The sequence below is a fragment of the Macaca thibetana genome, chromosome 8, assembly GCF_024542745.1.
Source record: "Macaca thibetana thibetana isolate TM-01 chromosome 8, ASM2454274v1, whole genome shotgun sequence".
NCBI lineage: Eukaryota > Metazoa > Chordata > Mammalia > Primates > Cercopithecidae > Macaca > Macaca thibetana.
Genome location: NC_065585.1, coordinates 35,920,730 through 35,944,894, shown reverse-complemented (window position 1 = coordinate 35,944,894; position 24,165 = coordinate 35,920,730). Strand labels below are relative to the sequence as shown.

The window sequence follows — 24,165 nt, the reverse complement described above, 5'->3', positions numbered from 1 at the left end:
AATCTAACAAAAAAACGAATCCCATATGAGGAAACCAAGGTGTTAAAAGTCTAAAGGCCTACTAAGTTCAAGATTTGTATTCAGAGGTGCATATATTTATAAACTCTGTGGAAAATATTTTTCAATTATACACTACATTAATATTTTCAAATATTTTTCAAATAATTCATTTTTTAAGGCATCCAAAAATATTAAACCTAGGTTGCTCTGCTTATGGAGTAGCCATTCTTTTATTTCCTTACTTTCTTAATCAACGTGATTTCACTTAAAAATAAAAAGGTAAAACCAATTTTTTAAAATAATTAACTTGTTTAACAAAAAAGGTAGATTCAAAGAAAAATATGTATAAGTATTAAATATTGTAAAAATCTCTGTTAAGTAAAATATACTATTCTCTGGCTATGAACATCAGAAATATGAACAGTAATTATTACAGAGGAATGTTCTCTTGAATAGTTTTTAAAGAATGTCTGTTCTTTATTTACAAATATAAATTTCTTCTGAAATTTCTTGTTAGTCTTATCTTTTTTTTTTTTTTGAGACAGAGTCTCACTGTCGCCCAAGCTGGACTGCAGTGGCACAATCTCGGCTCACGGCAACCTCTGCCTCCTGGGTTCAAGCGATTCTCCTGCCTCAGCCTCCCAAGTAGCTGGCACTACAGTTGCCTGGGACTGTGCCCAAATTTTTTTTTTGTATTTTTAGTAGAGATGGGGTTTCATCGTGTTAGCCAGAATGGTCTCGATCTCCCGACCTTGTGATCCGCCCGCCTAGGCCTCCCAAAGTGCTGGGATTACAGGCGTGAGCCACTGTGTCTGGCCAGTCTTTTCATGCTAAAACATAACCTTCATGCATTCATTCAACATTGATAAAATTATGTGATTCTGCCCTCAAGGAACTTACTTTCAGTTTAGTATAAAAGGTAAGAACAGGTAGGTTAGCTTAATTTATTTTTAAAAATTAGTATCTTCAATATTACACTATTAATACCATCAATACTAATAGCAAATAGACATTATTTATTTATTTGATAACTATTTATTAAGCATCTAATCAAGAAAGCTAATAAACAATTTTTAAAAAAACATTTTGGTAATAACAAAATGATCAAATTAAAACAGTTCATTCACACTATTACGGTGGTATACGTTCCAAAAGACTTCTGGAAAATATATGAGAAAATAAAGAAAAAATTATGCATTTATCTTGCCCGTGTAGAACTATTAACTGGGAAAACAAAAGACAAATATATGTTTACGCAAATACAAACAAGCACTTTTAAGAATAAAAATTACCTTTGATTTTCTCTGACATGTCTTCATCCATATTTTCTTCAAGATCTTGACCAGCCTGAACAAATGTGAAAGACTTGTAGGATACAATCATTAGACCATTTCCATCGGGCTCAATAGCAGCATAATGTGGCACTGACTTTCCACAGAGAATATCACGCTTAATAATTTCATATTTTTTCTTATCTGTAAGAAAAAGTATTTTAGAACAAAACATTACAAATAAAAACTATTATCAAAACATTCTGATACTTAAATATTGATTTTAATTATAATTAAATACTTTTAATGTACTATTAAAAGGTATACTATTAAGAGTCTTTTCATAAGGTAAACAATTTACAACCTAATTACAACCTAAGTCCCTATTTTAAAATGCTGGGTCTGGTGAAATTTATTCCTGATTGTCCTGTCCAATGTGGTAGTCACTGGCCACAAGAGGCTACTTAAAATTAAGTAAAATTTAAATTCCTCAGTCACACTAGCCACATTTTAATTGCTCAACAGCTACACATGGCTAGTAGTTACTGCAGTGAATGGTACACATATAAGACATGTCCATCTTGGAGAAATCTCTATTAGACAGCAGTGCCCCAGAACTCCAACATGACTGGCTTACTTGGAATAACAACTTCTGTATGACCTACCTCTCCTTGACTAAAGCCTGTCTGCCTTCTCAGCAGGTATGTGATAAGCATCTTCTGAAAAGTCACAAATTGAGGACAAGGGGAAACATGCAGTGTGGACTATTTTTCTGCCTGCTCTAACTCCTGATAAGGGGTATTTTAACAATGAAATAAATTTATAGCAGAAATAATTTTTTTTACCCACTCAAGACATTTATCTATATGCTTATAATTAAACATAAATTAGTGCTACTTTTAAGATATAAACAATTAACTGTATTCCAAAAGTTTCTGACAAATTGAATTTATTTTCCTATAAAGACAGTAATTTTTTGCTTTAAAAAGTACTCAAATATTTTAGCTGACTCCATACTTTTACCTATACTGTTACTCTTTAAAGTGGGTTGTACTTGTAGGCTTCATACTGAGTAGTCAAACATCACAACTCAATGTCATATTATTATGAGTTTTTACATAATAATACCATCTGTTCTAAAATATCTCATTGGTTTTACTCAAAATCCTCACCTACATTCACACATTCAATTCACACATATTTAAGGACAGGCTTGTAATTTAATGAATGAACAAAACTCCTACACTTTCCCTATAGATACATGCAGGGCCAAAAGTCCTACTCGACTTTAAAGATCCAAACACAGACATTACATATTTCTAGGGTGGCCTTTCCCAACATGCATGGGACAGAAAGGAATAGGAATTCTAAAACACTGGATTCCATGGTTAAATATGTGGAGAAATGCTAGGTTAAAATTAAGCATAAATTTTTTTGTTTGTTTGAGACAGGGCCTTGCTCTGTTGCCCAAGCTAAAATGCAGTGGCACGATCACAGCTCACTGTAGCCTCAAACTCTCAGGCTCAAGCAATCCTCCCACCTCAGCATCCAGAGTATCTGGGACTATAGGTGCACACCACCATGCCGAGCTAATGTTTTTGTAATTTTTGTACAGACAGGGCCTCACTATGTTGCCCAGACTGGTCTCAAACTCCTGGGCTCAAGTGAGCCGCCTGCTTTGACCTCCCAAAGTGCTGAGATTACAGGTATGAGCCTCTGCATCTAGCCTAAATTTTTTTTACTCACAATTTTTAGCAACTTTAATATGCTTAATATGTAATGGAGTTATTTTATGCCCACATTTTCAAACTTATGTGACCATAAATATAATTTATGAAATGTTTCATTCAAAATAGTTTACAAAAACACAGTTCTGTTAATTAAAAAGAAAAAGAAAAAGAAAAAAATCATATTAGTAATAGTCTGGGAGAGAAGGAACAAGATATAAAAGAAAGATAAAGGGAACAATAAAGAGAATTAATGATTCTACAACTACAATCTTGGGAGAAAAAAGGTTAGTCTCAATGTATCTGTCCAGTTGAGGCAAAGAAATGAAGACAAAGGGGATGGAGAAGATAGAGCTGGAGCAGAGTACTGCTATGTTTTGAGGCAATTTGATGAGTTACCACAGACTGAGAAAAAGATGTTACAGAAGCAAGTGTCTTGGAGAAAGGAGGAGGAATATGCATGACAGTGTCTCCTGTAAGATTCTGAATTATATACCTTAAAAAAATTAAGGTTTCCATTATCTAAAGCAGGGGTTCTGCAAACTAGGACCCTTGAGTCAAAGCTGAATCTAGGTCTACTTTTGTATGGCCTATGAGCTAAGCATGAATTTTATATTTTTAAATTGTTAAAATGGTAATATTTAAAGAATATTTAAATATATGTCAAAAAAACATAAAATTCAAATTTCAATGTCCATAAAGTATGATTGGAACACAGCTATACTCATTCATTTATATATTGTCTATGGCTGCTTTTGCACTGTGTCGGCATACTCGGATAGCTGTGACATAGATCTTATGGTTACCAACTGGGACTTCAAAAAAGTTTTCTAACATCTAATTTAAAGTTTAAAGTTACTGTGTTCCTCCAGAGATAAAACTACAACACCAAAAAGAACTAATAAATTATATTGAATACTTCAAAGAATAAATCTAGGAGACTTATTCAGTTTATTTATAAACTATTTTGAGATATCTATTAGATAGATAGATGGACAGACAGACAGACAGACAGCTGTTTGTTTTAGAATAAAAGGCAAAACCCTCTTAGGAAACAACTGCTAATGTCTTTATTGAATTGCAAACTAGTAGCTATGGTAAAGAAATATTTTTCTATAGTGATGAGAGATAATTTAATTTATATTAACTTACTCATAAATGAGTCAGCTAATAAAAACTACTGAGAAAAAGAGCATAGAGTCATTATGGAAACAAGCACTCTCAGTACTCAATTACGATTAAAAAGAAAACACTCAATGAGTCAGTAGGAACTAAGCGAAGGCAAAGAGCTTTCCTAATACCACTAAAAAAAATCCTAATTAATTCATGAGATTGTAATTTTTAAAGTCAAGTTAGAAGCTTGACAGACAGCTTCTAACAGACCAAGGTTCAGGACTATTCTAAACATGGGAGCACAGTAACAGTTTTCTTAAATGTAGAAACAAATGATGAAGTTCAATTAGATTTAAAAGAAATCATACTTGTAATTTAATGAAATAAAGACATTCATTTCCAAGTAAGTATTTATATTTTTTTATATTTAAATTATACTATAATTTATTAACTTACATTTAGTTTTAGGTATAAATTTTTGTGTATCACACATATATATGCATATATTTTTGTATATATTAAAAATATACCTGTTAAATTATTCAAAACTTATATAACAATGTCTTCTTTTATATAAAAGGCATAATTGGCTGTGGAAGCACACTGTATTTTTTTTCTATAAAATATACCTGAGGAAAAAACTACCTATACATATTCATTCCACCAGTGGTGGCAGGTGCCAGAATTGTAACACAATGCCCAAGAGAAAGCAAACAGCATTTATAGGGACAGTTTTGCGTTTCAAAATCTACTAAATAATGGCAACCAGTAGAGAGAGATTCAGATTTTGTTTTACCTTTATTTTTCTTACTGATAGTGACCCACTCCAGAGAAACATAGAAACCACTTCCTTTCATATCCAATTCCTCTTTCTCTATTCGAAGAAGTAGGGTAGCTATAGAATGTTCTTCAGCATTTAGCAATGAGATACTGTGAATTATGATAAAAGGATCCCCAAGTTCTTCATTAAACATAATCTACAAAACAAAATTAGACACACAAAAATGTGTACATAATTACATGAACACAGATAGCATAGAGGATGAATACATAAGTTTCTGGTGATTCAACAGTTACTCTGGACACTATTTATTACAAGAAATTTAAAAAGAGAAAGGCCTTTACATAAAGACTGCGAGTTTAGATAATGTTCCTTGAGGACAGAACTTTTAAGAAAATATTTATTTGTGTAAGAAAAAACTGATCATTAGTCTTGGCTACCTTGCTTCCTCTTAGTTTCCAGATACTGTATATGAGTGTGCATGTGTGTACACTTTTTTCCTGTTTGTTTATTCTCTAGAAGTTTACAAAGGCAAGAGTCAAAAACATTGAAGAATAAATCACCAAAACATGTTTCTTCTCAAAAACAAAAAAGCCTATTAGCATTTAAGAATAAGTTAATAAACTCTATTTAAAATACAATCCTAAAGTGTTTTTTGAAAAGCAAAAAAGCATCATATAAAAACACACAAAATCTTACCTAAGCATCATACAGAAACACACAAAATCTTATCAAATTCTTTCTTATACCACAAACACAAGATCTCAACTACTATTATATTTTTAAGAGTAAATACAAAATAAAGAACGTTTTAAGGCTGCTTCCTAAACAAGATTTCCAAATAAAATATGGACAGTTGAGAAAAAGCCTAACTGAAAAAAAAGGTGGTTTAAAAAACAAAAACAAAAACAAAAAACCCTATACCTGGAATCCCCACATATCTACGCCTACTTGAAAACTTACAAAGAAAAGTGTGCTTTAATGTCATCAACTTCCCTATGTATTTGAACATCTGCCAGAATCATTCAAGTAGTGGGCCTTCAGAATCCGTTCTTAAGATTTCCATAAACTGAAAAAGCAAAAACTTAAAAAAAAAATCCTTAAATACTCAAAACAGAGATGACAGATGAAGGCAGGTTTTTATTGGTTGATTGGGTTTTGCTTTTGTTTGGGGAACAGTGGAAACAAAAGGGAAGAACAGAAAATGACAAGTTTTGGCAGGAACAAGTAGCTAGTTTATTGTTTCTTTTTTTCTTTCTAGTATGAGTGAAAGGAACTGGAATGAAACCAAAAGAGTAGATGGCATACTTTTAAAAATTGTTAGGCTGATGTTTCTAGTTTTCTGAACAAGCTCAGCATCTAAATTGTGATACCGCAGATACACAGCGCTTCCATGGTATTAGAGGCAATACATTTGGAAAGCAAGCTGTCTCCTTTAATTTCTCTTTTTAAACTTCAGTAATCGCCACTACTACTCTTGGCCCCCTTTCCCCTTACCATGCTCCATAATCACTTCCACTTTCAGCTTCTTCTCTTTTACACTAATTACCCTAAAGTTCTAAAACCCTCCTAAATTGTTTCTTAAAAGTGACCAATATAACACAGTATCCCTCCCACCTCCATTAATGCCCAAGTCTCCTCCCTCTCCTACCAGTACTTAGTCAAAACTATTATCAGCTGAAAACATCTGCTAAGGGAGCTTATCTCATTAGGGCAGTATACACTAAAGAAGCCACAGGTATATTTAAGTTTTTAATTTATTTAAAAGATATTATTGAAGTCCTGATACATGCCAAGGGGATATACAAAACAAAACCAAAAGAAGTATAAGTTCATATAAAATAATGTATGGTATTATTTTTAAGATGAAAGTAGCCAAGTAGGTTTGTCTTGTTCAAAATCTACAGAATCCATACAGCTCAATACCATATAAATTCCCACTCTACCTCTCCTGTCCATTATTCTCAAAATACCTTCCAACTGTTTCAGGTAGCTGTGCTACATACCACATTACTTCTGTTTTTCAGAAAAATTAAAGTTGTTACTAAAGGCCAAAACAGAAATTGTTACAGTATCCAATGAATACTTGAAACTGTGAATGCAACAGGCTCTTGTAAATAGGCTACTGCTGTTCTGGTTATTTACTGTGTATTTTGAACATACTATAATTTGGTAGTATAACCTTTAGTATAACTTAGTAAGGTAGGTAAACTATTTGGTTCTAAGACCTCCCTGGTTTTTTTCAAGTAACTAAAGCCTGGTCTTTGCAGGCATCTGTTGGTCAGATGAAATTATTTTATAAGATATAAATATATTAAGCTCGCATCTCTTTACCCAGAACTAAAGGCTACCTGCTGAGATTCAGACAGTAGCAATATTACAATACACTTATTAGCATAACTCAAAGGAGCTGAAGCAGTAAACTAAATCTTTTGATTATCTGCTTGGCATCATTTTCTTCTACTTTCAAAAACTGTAGTTCTAAAGAAATTAATTCCTTATTTATTACTATTAAAACCCCAACCTACCCTTTAGATTTATATCTAACTTTTTAAATTAAAGTAAAAATGTTGTCTTGGAAATTGGCATGTAACTATATATTTATATCACATATTTTTCTAAATAGAGAATATTCTGGTAATTTGACCACTATTTGACCAATGTAAACATCCCAGCAAATCTAACATAATGGTAGAGGAGAAAAACATCTCTTCAAAAAGGAAGAGGCAATGTCAACGCTTAGTGAAGTACTCTACGCATATAAAATATCTGCTGAAAAATGAATGCAATTCTTGACAACTGCACTGACTCCAGATCAAAACAGGAATGGTTAATGTAACAGTTTGTGAAAAATATACATTTTATAATTTAGTTAAAAAGAGATCCAAAACATTATATATCAAACAACAGATCACATGTAAACCATCCTTGAAAAGTGTCATTTTAAAATAAGTCGGGTGTAATTTACATATACTTTCTGGACTTTGCATAAGTCTCAAACAAACCCTCACCTCCCATTTTTCAGAAGCGCTATTTCCACGTTCACCTGTTCCAATGACATACAATCTTCCAGTTCCATCTGACAAGGTAACCCAGGTAGAAGATGTGAAATGGATAGATGCACAAAGACGGTTGTCACATGCTGTCAAATCTGTAGGAAGTCGAAACACCTCTCGTGGTTTTCCTAAGGCAGTGTCCTAAAAAGAAGACCAAACATTATACATTAATCTCTTCCTCTTCACTGATCCACACACACACAAAATAAATATCTGCAGTGTGGTGGTTTCTCTCCTTTTTAAGAGTTGGAGTCTAATTCCTTTTCCTTTGAGTGTGAACTGTCCTACTGATTCACTTCTAACAAAAATACATAGATGTGACAGATGGTATGTGACTTCAAGAACTAGGTCATAAAAGACTACATTTTCTACCTCACTCTCTCTCCGATCGCACATTCTGAGGGAGGCTAGCTACCATGCTATGAATACGCTTAAGGTAGCCCCATGGACAGACCCACATAGGGAGAAAATGACCGCTCTTGCCAACAATAAGCATTCCATGAGTTAATCATTTCGAAAATGTATGCTTTAGCCCTAGTCAAGGCTTCGGATGACTGCAGCCCTGGCTATCATTTTGGCTATAAACTCATGAAAAAATCATAAGCCAGACCACCCACCTGAACTACTCCCTGATTTCTGACCATAGAAACTGATATGATAAATGGTTAGTTTCAAGTCACTAAGTTTTGAAGTTGTCGTATAATGACAGAAAACTAATACAATGCAGTAATCTAGTTTTCATTCTCTTTATTTTAGAGTTAAAGATCAGTATTTTTAACTTACTAGTTAGAAATATCACATCATGTTCAAAAGAGACAACAGTCTGCAGTATGAAAACACTACATTTAGCCTACTACGAATCTAGGTTTTTGTTAACAAATTTTAATTGGGTCTATGTACTTATATGTAAAGCTATGAGTTGCTGCTAGGGTTTGAATGTTGTATCCTCCCCAAAAGCTGAGTTAAAACCTAGTCACCAAAGTGATGTTACTAGAAGTTAGGGCTTCTAGTCATTAGGGCTCCACACTGGTGACTGGGAATAAGTAACCTTAGAGAAGGGACCGAAAGAGGGAGTTTGTCTCTTTTTCCCCCTCTGCCTTCTGTCATGTGAGGGCATATTATGCCTCCTTTCTGGAGAATGCAATGTTCAAGGCATCATCTTGGAAGCAAAGACTGAATCCTTACCAGATACCAAACCTGCCAGTACCTGGATCTTAGAATTCTCAGCTTCCAGAACTCAGAGAAATAAATTTCTGTTCTTTATAAATTACCAGTTCTCAGGTATTTTGTTACAGTAGCACAAATGGACTACAACAGTTACATCATTAAAATGTTTCACAAAAGAATACATTTTTAAAGGTCTATAATTCAGAAAATAAACTTCCTCTCATATACCAAACTGTACTCAAATTCAACCATTTGTTTTTGTTGCTGAACTCTACAAGTTTTTCTATAGGAGAAAAGTAATCCTTTATATCCATATTTCATTCCCTGCTCCTAGAACTTAGGTCTATATATAATATTTAAATAAACTGTATACAATGTCCTTACTAGCCACAAAATTTTTGGTGACTCATTTTTTCTTTCTAAAGCACCTAATTTAGCTTTCTCCAAAACACCACCTTTCCTTCCTTTCATATTTCACTGCTTTACGTAAATTAAATTAATACACAATGGCAAGCTGAGTTCACATTAAGTTTGCAGAATGATCAAATCTGAGTATCAGTGATCTAAAACCACAAGCAAGAAACAGAATCATACCAGTATAGTACTAAGTAGCCTATTAGTAGTAAACATTAAGCTTACTGTGATCTTCCATCAGTATGTTTTACAGAGAGAATAGAGACTATCAATTAACCCATTCAGTATGTTAAGTGGAGGTCAATTAAGATGAATTTTACTGTAGGTCACATCATTTAGAGGATGATGTGGTATTTCCAGTTAGTGGAAAAAAAAGAAAATAGACTAGTCCACAAATGCTACTGGGACACCAGAGAACTTCTGGGAAAAATTAAACTTATTCTCTCCCTCATACCATAAACGAAAATACGCCATATTCCAGTAGATCAAGTGTCTAAATGTGGTAAAGGAAAAGGAAAATAATACTGTTTTTATAATCTCAGGATGGAAAAAGTCTTTCTACATGTAAATAAAAGGCATGTAGAAGGAAGGGAGATAAATATAACTCAGGGCTAATATGTATAACATAAAAAGAGCCCTTAAAACTTAACAAGAAACATATGATTATTTAAAATGTTTAGGGGGATGGGCAGATCATGGCAGACAGGAGGCAGGACTAGATTACAGCTCCAACTCTGATGGACAGAGCAGCCTGTGGAGCCTCACATCATGATGTTTTGCTCCAGAATGACCGCAGGAATAAATCAGGAAAGGCGAGAGAACCCACAGACCCTCTGAAGGAAGTGGATTGCTCCTGCAGGACCCAGGAGACACCCCAAATACTGTTAGTACCCAAACTGTGGAAGTGGGAAAGAGAGATCCCTCAAACACACACCCCCACTATGGAACCTGAAGGTCTAGGTTACCGGAGAAAATTCTGACCTTACCTGGAACTGAGTCAACTGAGAGAGCTGAGCAAAATACAGGGGTAGAGAAAGCAGCAGGAAAAGCCCTGTGAGCTTGCTGGGTTCCCTAATAAACCATTTCTCCCTGTCCTCAGAGGGGTCCTTCGGGAGGGCGGCCAGAGGCACCGGGGAAAGGCCACAGGGAAAAGGAATCACCAGCTGAATTTTGTAACATTTTGAACTGATGGAGAAGTCTCCTGGAAAAGTCTGCTTCCCAGAATTCAGGGAAGGGCATGAATCTGGTGGGCAGACTCCACAGGCGGGTGAAGAAGGAAAGCCATATTTGCTTTAGCAGCTGGGAAACGGGTAGCTGGAACAAGTTCTCAGTCCTGCTTGCCCACTGCCTGCAAACAGACTTGGTGTTGTTGGCAGGGGCATGGTGGGAGTGAGACAGGCCCCTCGGATTGCATGGGAGTTTGGTGAGACCTGTGACTGCCTGCTTTCCCCCACTTCCCTGACAATCTGCATGACTCAGCAGAGGCAGCCATAATCCTCCTAGGAGCGTAACTCCATTGACCTGGAAACCTCACCCCCTTTTCCCACAGCTCTTCCTGGACACGCCCAAGAAGAGCCTGAGCTCAGACACACCTAGCCCTGCCCCCACCCAATGGTCTTTCCCTACCCGCCTTGGGAACTCTAGACAAAAGGCATATACTCTTGGGAGTTCTACAGTCCCCATCCACTGTTTGTTCCTCCCCATACTACCACAGCTGATGCTCTCTGGAAAGTACCACCTCCTGACGGGGAGTCAACCAGCACAAAAATAGTGCATTAAATCACCAAACCTAAGAACTCTCAGAGTCCATTTCACCCCGCTGACACCTCCACAGGGACAGGTGCTGGTATCCATGGCTGAGAGACCCACAAATGGTATAAAACACAGGACTCCGTGCAGACAACCCCAGTACCAGCCTGGAGCCTGGTAGACTTGCTGGGTGGCTAGAGCCAGAAGAGAGATAACCATCACTCCAGCTCAGCTCTCAGGAGGACACATCCATAGGAAAAGGGGGAGACTACTACATCAAGGGAACACCCCATGGGACAAAAGAATCTGACAACAGCCTTGAGCCCTTGACTTTCCTTCTGACAGAGGCTACCGAAAGGAGAAGGGACCAGAAAATCAAGTCTGGTAATATGACAAAACAAGGTTCTTTAACACCCCCCGAAAATCACAGTAGGTCACCAGCAATGAATCCAAACCCAGAATAAATCCCTGATTTACCTGAAAAAGAATTCAGGAGGTCAGTTATTAAGCTAATCAGGGAGGCACCAAGAAAGGCAAAGCCCAACATAAGGAAATAAAAAAAATGACACAAGAAGTGAAAGGGGAAATATTGGATGAAATAGCATAAATAAAAAACAATCAAAACTTTAGGAAACAATGGACACACTTATAGAAATCGAAAATGCTCTGGAAAGTCTCAGCTATAGAATCAAATAAGTAGAAGAAAGAAATTCAGAGCTCGAAGACAAGGTCTTTGAATTAACCCAATCCAACAAGGACAAAGGAAAAATAATAAGAAAATATGAACACGCCTCCAAGAAGTCTGGGATTATGTTAAATGACCAAACCTAAGAATAATCAGCATTCCTGTGAAAGAAGAGAAATCTGAAAGTTAGGTAAACATATTTGGGGGAATAATCAAGGAAAACTTCCCCGGCCTTGCTAGATACCTAGACATCCAAATACAAGAAGCACAAAGAATATCTGGGAAATTCACTGCAAAAGGATCATTGCCTAGGCACAAGCTATCTAAAGCTAAGACGAAGCAAAGAATCTTAAGAGCTGTGAGACAAAAGAACCAAGTAACCTATAAAGAAAAACCTATGATTAACAGATTTGTCAGCAGAAGCCCTACAAGCTAGAAAGCATTAGCGCACTATCTTCAGTCTTCTCAAACAAAACAATTAACAGGCAAGAATTGTGTATCCAGTGAAACAAAGCTTCATATGTGAAGGAAAGATACAGTCTTTTTCAGACAAACAAATGCTGAGAGAATTCACCACTACCAAGCTACTTTTAGGCCTCTGAGCCCAAGCTAAGCCATCATATCCCCTATGACCTGCAAGTATACATCCAGATGGCCTGAAGCAACTGAAGATCCACAAAAGAAGTGAAAATAGTCCTAACTGATGACATTTCACCATTGTGATTTGTTCCTGCCCCACCCTAACTGATACTCTCCCTGGCCCTTAAGAAGGTACTTTATAATATTCTCCCCCACCCCCGCCCCCCCTTAAGAAGGTACTTTGTAATATTCTCTCTGCCTTTAAGAATGTACTTCCTATGCCTATCCCAAACCTCTAAGAACTAATGATAATCCCACCACCCTTTGCTGACTCCTTTTTCGGACTCAGCCCGCCTGCACCCAGGTGAAATAAACAGCTTTGTTGCTCACACAAAGCCTGTTTGGTGGTCTCTTTACAGAGATGTGCGTGACATTTGGTGCCGAAGACCCAGGACAGGAGGACTCCTTTGGGAGACCAGTCCCCTGTCCTTGCCCTCACTCCGTGAGGAGATCCACCTACGATCTAGGGTCCCCAGACCAATCAGCCCAAGGAATATCTCACCAATTTCAAATCAGGTAAGCGGTCTTTTCACTCTCTTCTCCAGTCTCTCTTGCTACCCGTCAATCTCCCTCTTTTGCTACCCTTCAATCTCCCTGTCCTTCCAATTCCAGATCTTTTTCCTCTCTAGTAGAGACAAAGGAGACACATTTTATCCATGGACCCAAAACTCTGGCGCCGGTCACAGACTCAGGAAGACAGCCTTCCCTTGGTGTTTAATCACTGCAGGACGCCTGCCTGATCATTCACCCACACTCCATTGGTGTCTGATCACTGCGGAGATGCCTGCCTTGGTCATTCACCCACATTCCCTTGGTGGCAAGTCAATTGCAGGGATGCCTGCTTTGGCTGCTCACCCACATTGCAGGCCAGGGCTGCTCCCAACTTCCCTTCTCCGTGTCTCTACCTTCTCTTTTCTCTGGGCTTGCCTCCTTCACTATGGGCAACCTTCCACCCTCCTTCCTCCTCTATCTCCCTTAGCCTGTGTTCTCAAAAACTTAAAACCTCTTCAACTCACACCTGACCTAAAACCTAAGCATCTTATTTTCTTCTGCAACACCGCTTGGCCCCAGTACAAACTTGACAATGATTCTAAATAGCCAGAAAACGGCACTTTTGATTCCTCCATCCTACAAGATCTAGATAATTCTTGTCATAAAATAGGCAAATGGTCTGAGGTGCCTGACGTCCAGGCATTCTTTTACACATCGGTCCCTTTCTAATCTCTGCTCCCAATGAGTGAGACTCGCCCCAAATCTTTCTTCTTTCTCTCCTGTCTGTTCCTTCAGTCTCCACCCCAAGCTCTGAGTCCTGTGAATCCTTCTTTTCTACAGAGCCATCTGACCTCTCCCCTCCTTCCCAGGCTGCCCCTCGCCAGGCCGAGCCAGGTCCCAACTCTTCTTCAGCCTCTGCTCCCCGACCCTATTACCTTCCTATTACCTCCCTTCCTCACACCCAGTCTGGCTTACAGTTTCCCTCTGTGACTAGCCCTCTCCCACCTGCTCAACAATTTCCTCTTAGAGAGGTGGCTGGAGCTGAAGGCATAGCCAAGGTTAATAATGCTCCTCTTTCTTTATCAGAACTCTCCCAAATCAGTTAGCTTTTAGGCTCGTTTTCATCAAATATGAAAACCCAGTCCAGTCCATGGCCCGTTTGGCAACAACCCTTAGACGCTTTACCGCCCTAGGCCCAGAGGGGCGAGAGGGCTATCTTATTCTCAATATGCATTTTATTACCCAACCCGCTCCCTACATTAAAAAAAGCTCCAAAATTAGATTCTGGCCATCAGCCCCACAACAGGACTTAACTGACCTCACCTTCAATGTGTACAATAATAGAGAAGAGTTGCAATTACTTGCCTCCGCTGTGAAAGAAACTCCAGCCACCTCTCCAGCACACAAGAATTTCAAAACGCCTAAACTGCAGGGGCCAGGCATTCCTCCAGGATCGCCTCCCTAAGGATCTTGCTTCAAGTGCCGGAAATCTGGCCACTGGGCCAAGGAATGCCCGCAGCCTGGGATTCCTCCTAAACCGTGCCCCATCTGTGCAGGACCCCACTGGAAATCGGACTATCCAACTTGCCCAGCAGCCACTCCCAGAGCCCCTGGAACTCTGGACCAAGGCTCTCTGACTGACGGCTTCCCAGATCTTCTTGGCTTAGCGGCTAAAGACTGACACTGCCCGATCACCTTGGAAGCCTACAGGACCATCACAGATGCTTTGGGTAACTCTTACACTGGAGGGTAAGTCTGTTCCCTTCTTAATCAACACAGAGGCTACCCACTCCACATTACCTTCTTTTCAAGGGCATAAATTACCTCCATAACTGTTGTAGGTATTGATGGCCAGGCTTCTAAACCCCTTAAAACTCCCCAACTCTCATGCCAACTTGGACAACATTCTTTTATGCACTCCTTTTTAGTTAGCCCCACCTGCTCAGCTCCCTTATTAGGTCGAGACATTTTAAGTAAATTATCTGCTTCCCTGACTACTCCTAGGCTACAGCCACACCTCATTGCTGCCTTTTCCCCTAGTTCAAACCCTCCTTCACATCCTCCCCTTGTATCTCCCCACCTCAATCCACAAGTATAGGACACCTCCACTCCCTCCTTGGCAACCGATCATGCACCCCTTACCATACCATTAAAACTTAATCACCTTTACCCCGCTCAATGCCAATATCCCATCCTACAGCACACTTTAAAAGGATTAAAGCCTGTTATCACTCGCCTGCTACAGCATGGCCTTTTAAAGCCTATAAACTCTCCTTATAATTCCCCCACTTTACCTGTCCAAAAACCAGACAAGTCTTACAGGTTAGTTCAGGATCTGCACCTTATCAACCTAATTGTCTTACCTATCCACCCTGTAGTGCCAAACCCATATACTCTCCTATCCTCAATACCTCCCTCCACAACCCATTATTCTGTTCTAGACAAACCTAGCTGACTCCATAAATCCTAAATCCTTTCCCCACTCCCCTTTCCATTCCTTAAAAAACAGCCCTAAAAGCTGCTCCGACACTAGCTCTCCCTAACTCATCTCAACCTTTTTCATTACACACAGCTGAAGTGCAGGGCTGTGTGGTCGGAATGCTTACACGAGAGCCAGGGCCATACCATGTAGCCTTTCTTTCCAAACAACTTGACCTTACTGTTCTGGGCTAGCCCCCACATTATTCCTGATACCACACCTGACCTCCATGACTGTATCTCTCTGATCCACCTGACATTCACTCTATTTCCCCATATTTCCTTCTTTTCTGTTCCTCACTCTGATCACACTTGGTTTATTGATGACAGTTCCACCAGGCCTAATCGCCACTCACCAGCAAAGGTAGGCTATGCTATAGTATCTTCCACATCTATCCTTGAGGCTACTGCTCTGCCCCACTCCACTACCTCTCAGCAATTCTAACTCACTGCCTTAACTCGGGCCCTCACTCTTGCAAAGGGACTACACGTCAATATTTATACTGACTCTAAATATGCCTTCCATATCCTGTACCACCATGCTGTTATATGGGTTGAAAGAGGTTTCCTCTCTATGCAAGGGTCATTAATTCCTCTTTAATAAAAACTCTTCTCAAGGCCGCTTTACTTCCAAAGGAAGCTGGAGTCATTCACTGCAAGGGACATCAAAAGGCATCAGATCTGATCACTCAGGGCAACACTTATGCTGATAAGGTAGCTAAAGCAGCCAGCTTCCAACTTCTGTCCCTCAGCGCCAGTTTTTCTCCTTCTAATCGGTCATTCCCACCTACTCTCCCACTGAAACTTCACCTATCAATCTCTTCCCACACAAGGCAAATGGGTCTTGGACCAAGGAAACTATCTCCTTCCAGCCTCACAGGCCCATTCTATTCTGTCGTCATTTCATAACCTCTTCCATGTAGGTTACCAGCCACCAGCCTGTCTCTTAGAACCTCTCATTTCCTTTCCATTGTGGAAATCTATCCTCAAGGAAATCACTTCTCAGTGTTCCATCTGCTATTCTACTACTCCTCAGGAACTGTTCAGGCCCCCTCTCTTCCCTACACATCAAGCTCAGGGATTTGTCCCTGCCCAGGACTGGCAAATTGACTTCACTCACATGCTCCGAGTCAGGAAACTAAAATACCTTTTGATCTGGGTAGACACTTCCACCAGATGTGTAGAGGCCTTTCCCACAGGGTCTGAGAAGGCCACCGCGGTAATTTTTTCCCTTTTGTCAGACATAATTCCTTGGTTTGCCCTCCCTACCTGTATACAGTCTGATAAGGGAATGGCCTTTATTAGTCAAATCACCCAAGCGGTTTCTCAGGCTCTTGGTATTCGGTGGAACCTTCATACCCCTTACTGTCCTTAATCTTCAGGAAAAGTAGAACAGACTAATGGTCTTTTAAAGACACACCTTCACCAAGCTCAGCCTCCAACTTAAAAAGGACTGGACAGTAATTTTACCTCTTGCCCTTCTCAAAATTAGAGCCTGCCCTCAAGATGCTACAGGGTACAATCCATTTGAACTTTTATATGGACACACTTTCTTGTTCGGCCCCAACCTCACCCCAAACACTAGCCCTCTAGGCAACTATCTTCCAGTCCTCCAGGAGGCTAGACAGGAAATTCGTCAGGCTGCAAATCTTATTAAAAAACTGACCCCTCAAATTCTACAACCTCGGTGGACCGGACCCCATTAGTCATCTATAGTATCCCAATGGCTGTTCGTCTGCAGGACCCCCCATTAGGTTCATAGTTCCAGAGTAAAACTGTGCCCATCAGACAGTCAGCCTGATTTCTCCTCTTCCTCCTGGAAGTCGCAAGTACTCTCCCCTGCTTCCCTTAAACTCACTCGCATTTCTGAAGAACAGTAATTACCCTTATAAGCCTAATACATCCCTTCATTCTATTAGGTCTACTCGTCCTTACCCAACTTTTTGCAACAGGGCTTTACGGTTTTACGCAGTCACTCTCACTACTTGGACTGCACCCCGAAAACTTGTCATCCCTACTATCTTCTGTCCAGTCATACTCCTATTCACCATTCTCAACTACTCATAAATGCCCCACCCTTGTTTACACTGCCAGTTTACACTTTTCTTCCAAACCATCATAGTGGACATCTTCTGGTACTATCCCCAATCCACCACTCTTAACTCCCTCTTGAAGTGGATGGATGATCTTTGCTGACAGGGTACACTCCAATACTTTCACCCTGATGAAGTCTTATTCTTTACTTTTATACTCACTCTTATTCTTCTTCCCATTCTTATGCCACCGTCTACCTCTCCCCAGCTATCTCCAGCACACTATCAATCTCATTCACTCTCTCCTCGCAGTTTCTAATCCTTCTTTAACAAACATTGCTGGCTTTGCATTTCTCTTTCCTCCAAAATCGCCGAGGCCTCTATTTACTCACTGCTAAGAAGAGGGGACTCTGCACAATTTTTTAATGAAGAGTGTTGTTTTTACTTAAATCAATCTGGCCTGGTATATGACAACATAAAAAAAGACTCAAGGATAGAGCCCAAAACCTCGCCAACCAAGAAAATAATTACATTGAACCCCCCACCAGACACCCTCTAATTGGATGTCCTGGGTCCTCCCAATTCTTAGTTCTTTAATACCTGTTTTCCTCCTTCTTTTATTCAGAGCTTGTGTCTTCCATTTAGTTTCTCAATTCCTACAAAACCACATCCAGGCCATCACCAATCATTCTATACGACAAATGCTCCTTCTAACAACTCCACAATATCACCTCTTACCCCAGGAAAATCTTTATTCGGTTTAATCTCTCCCACTCTATGTTCCCACACTGCCCCTAATCCCGCTCGAAGCAGCCCTGAGAAACATCGCCCATTATCTCTACATATCACCCCCCAAAAATTTTCACCACCCCAACACTTTGCCACTATTATATTTTGGTCTTCTTATTAATATAAAGACAGGAATGTCAGGCCTCTGAGCCCAAGCTAAGTCATCATATCCCCTGTGACCTGCACATATACATCCAGATGGCCTGAAACAACTGAAGATCCACAAAAGAAGTGAAAATAGCCTTAACTGATGACACTCCACCATTGTGATTTGTTCCTGCCCCACCCTAACTGTTAGGATATATTCTCCCCTGCCCTTAAGAAGGCATTTTGTAATATTCTTCCTGTCCTGGCACTTTGTAATATAGGTACTTTGTAATATTCTCTCCGCCCTTAAAAATATACTTTGTATGCCTATCCCAAACCTGTAAGACCTAATGGATAATCCCACCACCCTTTGCTGACTCCTTTTTCGGACTCAGCCCGCCTGCACCCAGGTAAAATAAACAGCCTTGCTGCTCACACAAAGCCTGTTTGGTGGTCTCTTTACATGGATGCGTGTGACAGCCACCACTATAGAACTGCTAAAAGGAGCTCTACATCTTGAAACAAATCCTAGAAACACATCAAAACAGAACCTGTTTTAAACATAAATCACTCAGGACCTATAAAAAAATACAATTAAAAAACAAAAACATGTATACAGGCAACAAAGAGCATGATGACTAGAATGGTACCTTACATCTCAGTAGTAACATTGAATGTAAATGGTCTAAATGCTCCACTTAAAAGATACAGAATTGTAGAATGGATAAGAATTCACCAACCATTTGCTGTCTTCAAGAGACTCACCTAACACATAAAGATTCACATAAACTTAAGGTAAAAGGGTGGAAAAAGACATTTAATGCAAATAGCACCAAAAACAAGCAGGAGTAGCTATTCTTATATTAGACAAAACAAACTTTAAAGCAACAGCAGTTAAAAAAGGCAAAGAGGGACATTATACAATGATAAAAGGCCTTGTCCAATAGGAAACTATCACAATCCTAAACACATAACGACCTAACACTGGAGCTCCCAAATTTATAAAACAATTACTAATAGATCTAAGAAATGAGATAGACAGCAACGCAATAATAGTGGGGGACTTCAATACTCCTCTAATAGCCCTACACAGGTCAAGACAGAAGGTCAACAAAGAAACAATGGATTTAAACTATACACTGGAACAAATGGACTTAACAGATATATACAAAACATTTCATCCAACAACCACAGAATATACATTCTATTCAACACCATGTAAATACATGGAAATTTAAAAAAACTTGCTCCTGAATTATCATTGGGTCAAAAAATGAAATCAGGATGGAAATTAAAAAATTATTTGAACTGAAGACAACAGTGACACAACCTATCAAAACTTCTGGGACACAGCAAAGGCAGTACTAAGTGGAAAGTTCATAGCCCTGAACACCTATGTCAGAAAGTCTGAAAGAGCACAAATAGACAGTCTCAGGTCACACCTCAAGGAACTAGAAAAACAAGAACAAACCCAACCCAAAACCAGCAGAAGAAAGGAAATAACCAAGATCAGAACAAAACTAAATGAAATTGAAACAAACAAAAAAATACAGAAGATAAAGGAAACAAAAAGTTAGTTCCTTGAAAAGATAAATAAAATGGATAGACCATTAGCAAGATTAATCAAGAAATGAAGAGAGAAAATCCAAATAAGATCAATAAGAAACAAAATGGGAGATGTTACAATTTAAAAATTACCAATAAAAAAAAGTCCAGGACCAGGCTGGGCGCAGTGGCTCACGCCTGTAATCCCAGCACTTTGGGAGGCCAAGGCGGGCAGATCACGAGATCAGGAGATTGAGAACATCCTGGCTAACAAGGTGAAACCCCGTCTCTACTAAAAATAAAAAAAAATTAGCTGGGTGTGGTGGCTGGCACCCGTAGTCCCAGCTACTTGGGAGACTGAGGCAGGAGAATGGCGTGAACCCAGGAGGTGGAGCTTGCAACCAGCCGAGATAGCGCCACTGCACTCCAGCCTGGGTGACAGAGCGAGACTCCATCAAAAAAAAAAAAAAATAAACCAAGTCCAGGACCAGACAGATTCACAGCAGAATTCTACCAGATGTTCGAAGAACTGGTACCAATCCTATTGACACTATTCCACAAGACAGAGAAGGAGGGAAGCCTCCCTAAATCATTCTATGAAGCCAGTATCACCCTAATACCAAAACCAGGAAAGGACATAACCAAAAAAAAAAACTACAGACAGATATCCTTGATGAACACAGATGCTAAAATCTTTAACAAAATACTAGCTAACCGAATCCAACAACATATCAAAAACATAACCACCATGATCAAGAGGGTTTCATACCAGAGATGGTTTAACATACACAAGCAAATAAATGTGATACACTGCATAAACAGAATTAAAAACAAAAATCACATGATCATCTCAATAGATGCAGAGAAAGCATTCAACAAAATCCAGCATCGCTTTATGATTAACTCTCAGCAAAATCGGTATACAAGGGACATACCTCAATGTAATAAAAGCCATCTATGACAAACTCACAGTCAATATAATACTGAATGGGGCAAAGTTGAAAGCATTCCCTCTGAAAATTGGAACAAGACAAGCATGCCCACTCTTACTACTCCTCTTCAAATAGTACTGGAAGTCCTGGCTGGAGCAATCAGACAAGAGAAAGAAATAAAGGGCATCCGAATCAGTAAAGAGAAAGTCAAAATGCCGCTGTTTGCTGATGATATCTGTTTACCTAGAAAATCCTAAAGGACTCCTCCAGAAAGCTCCTAGAACTGATAAAAGAATTCAGCAAAAGTTTTCGGATACAAACTTAATGTACACAATTCAGTACCTCTTCTATATACCAATAGCCACCAAGCTGAGAACCAGATCAAGAACTCAACCCCTTTTACAATAGCTGCAAAAAACAAAAACAAAAAAACAACACGTAGGAATATACCTAAACAAAGGAGATGAAAGACCTAAACAAGGAAAACAACAAAACACTGCTGAAAGAAATCATAGATTACACAAACAAATGGAAACACATCCCACACTCATGGATGGGTAGAATCAATACTGTGAAAATGATTATACTGCCAAAAACAATCTACAAATTCAAGGCAATACCCATCAAAATACCACCATCATTCTTCACAGAATTAGAAAAAAAAAATATGTAACCAAAAAACAGCCTGCATAACCCAAGCAAGACTAAGTTAAAAGAACAAATCTGGAGGCATCACATTACCTGATTTCAACCTATACTATAAGGCCATGTCACCAAAACATCATGGTACTGGTATAAAAATAGGCACATAGACCAACGGAAAAAAAGAGAGAATCCATAAACAAACCCAAATACTTAGAGCCAACTAATCTTCAACGAAGCAAACAAAAATATATAGTAGGGAAATGATACCCTTTTCAACAAACAGTGCTGGGATAACTGGCCAGCCACATGTAGGAGAATGAAACGGGATCTTCATCTCTCACCTTACACAAAAATCAACTCAAGATGGATTAAGGACTTAAATCTAAGACCTGAAACTATACAAATTCTAGAAGATAACATTGGAAAAACCCTTCCAGATATTGGCTAAGGCCAGGATTTCATGACCAAGAACCCAAAAACAAATGAGATTAAAAACAAAGATAAATAGTTGGGACTTAATTAAACTATAAGAGCTTTTGCACAGCAAAAGGAACAGGCAGCAGAATAAACAGACAACCTACAGAGTGGGAGAAAATCTTCACAATCTATACATCCAATAAAGGACTAATATCCAGAATCTACAACGAACTCCAACAAATCAGCAAGGAAAAAAACCAACAATCCTATCAAAAAGTAGGGTAAGGATGTGAATAGACAATTCTTCTTCTTTTTTTTTGAGATGGAGTCTCGCTCTGTTGCCAGGCTGGAGTGCAGTGGTGCGATCTTGACTCACTGAAACCTCTGCCTCCTGGGTTCAAGTGATTCCCCTGCCTCAGCCTCCCGAGTAGCTGGGACTACAGGCGCACGTTACCATGCCCGGCTAATTTTTTATATTTTAGTAAAGATGGGGTTTCACCATGTTGGCCAGGATGGTCTCAATCTCCTGACCTTGTGATCCACCCACCTCGGCCTCCTTGTAATCCCAAAGTGCTGAGATTATAGGCGTGAGCCACCACACCCAGCCATGAATAGACAATTCTTAAAAGAAGATATACAAATGGCCAAAAAGCATATGAAAAAACACTCAACATCACTAACGATCAGGGAAATGCAAATCAAAACTACAATGTGATACCACCTCAGTCCTGCAAGAATGGCCATAATCAAAATATCAAAAATAGTAGATGTTGGTGTGGATGCTGTGAACAGGGAACACTTCTGTGCTGCTAGTGGGAATGTAAACTAGTACAACCACTATGGAAAACAGTATAAGGATTCCTTAAAGAACTAAAAGCAGAACCTCTGTTTGATCCAGCAATCCCACTACTGGGTATCTACCCAGAAGACAAGAAGTCATTATACAAAAAAGATACTTGCGCACGCATGTTTATAGCAGCACAATTTGCAACTCCAAAAGAGTGGAACCAACCCAAATGCCCATCAATCAACCAGTGGATAAAGAAACTGTGGTGTATATATATGACGGAATACTGCTCAGCCATAAAAAGGAATGAATTAATGGCATTCACAGTTACCTGGATGAGACTGGAGACTATTATTCTAAGTGAAGTAACTCAGGAATGGAAAACCAAACATTGTATGTTCTCACTCGTAAGTGGGAGCTAAGCTATGAGGATGCAAAAGCATAAGAATGACACAATGGACTCTGAGGACTTGGGAAAAGAGTGGGAAGGGGTGAGGGATAAAATTCAACTACAAATAGGACTACAAATAGGGTATAGTGTATACTGCTCAGGTGATGGCTGAACCAAAATCTCACAAATCACCATTAAAGAACTTACTCATGTAACCAAACACCATCTGTTGTTCCCCCAACCACCTAGGGAAATAAAAAAATTAAAAAGCAAAAATGAAAAAATGTTACATGGGGAAAGTATTTGAACAGGAAAACTACAGTTTAAAAGAAGTAGGCGAGGCACGGTGGATCATGCCTATAATCTCAGCATTTTGTGGGGCCAAGGCAGGTGAATCACCTGAGGCAGGAGTTCAACACCAGCCTGGCCAACATGGTGAAACCCCATCTCTACTAAAAATACAAAAATTAGACAGGTGTGGTGGCAGGCACCTGTAATCCCTGCTACTCGGGAGGCTGAGGCAGGAGAATTGCTTGAACCCAGAGACAGAGTTTGTAGTGAGCTGAAATCACAACACTGCACTCTAGCCCAGGCAACAGAGCGAGACACCATCAAAACAAAAACAAAAACAAAAACAAACACAAACAAAAAAACCCAAATCACTATTATAAAATAATGGATTAATAGAATATAATTACCTCATTGACCAGAGAAAACAATCTTACACTAGTAATGACTATTGTTAGCTAAAATGCCATGTCAGTGGGAGTAAAAATAACTATAGGCTTTTTGGAGATAATGTAAAGCTATGAGGTACTGCTATGTTTTTATTAAGTTTTTTGTTTTATATGCCTTTTGACATGATTCCACTTACAGAAATTTATTCAATAAGAATACCTGCATATGTACATGAAGATCCATGTAACAAAAATGTTTATTTTAATAACGAAAAGGAAAAACTGTGCCA

At 39.0% G+C, this 24,165-nt stretch overlaps 2 protein-coding genes across 2 annotated transcripts in view; one reads left to right on the top strand and one right to left on the bottom strand.

Moving 5' to 3' along the window:
• Positions 1-24,165, top strand: part of EBAG9 (estrogen receptor binding site associated antigen 9) — a 1,013,262-nt gene that overhangs the window by 738,207 nt on the left and 250,890 nt on the right. The gene's annotated exons all lie outside the window — the stretch shown is intronic.
• NUDCD1 (NudC domain containing 1) overlaps positions 1-24,165 on the bottom strand; it is a 92,312-nt gene that overhangs the window by 47,833 nt on the left and 20,314 nt on the right. The window contains exons 3-5 of the mRNA XM_050801380.1: positions 7,904-8,089; positions 4,908-5,088; positions 1,293-1,475 (exon numbers count right to left, since the gene is read on the bottom strand). Of these exons, the coding sequence (XP_050657337.1) occupies positions 1,293-1,475; positions 4,908-5,088; positions 7,904-8,089 (550 nt within the window). The remainder of the gene's footprint in view (positions 1-1,292; positions 1,476-4,907; positions 5,089-7,903; positions 8,090-24,165) is intronic.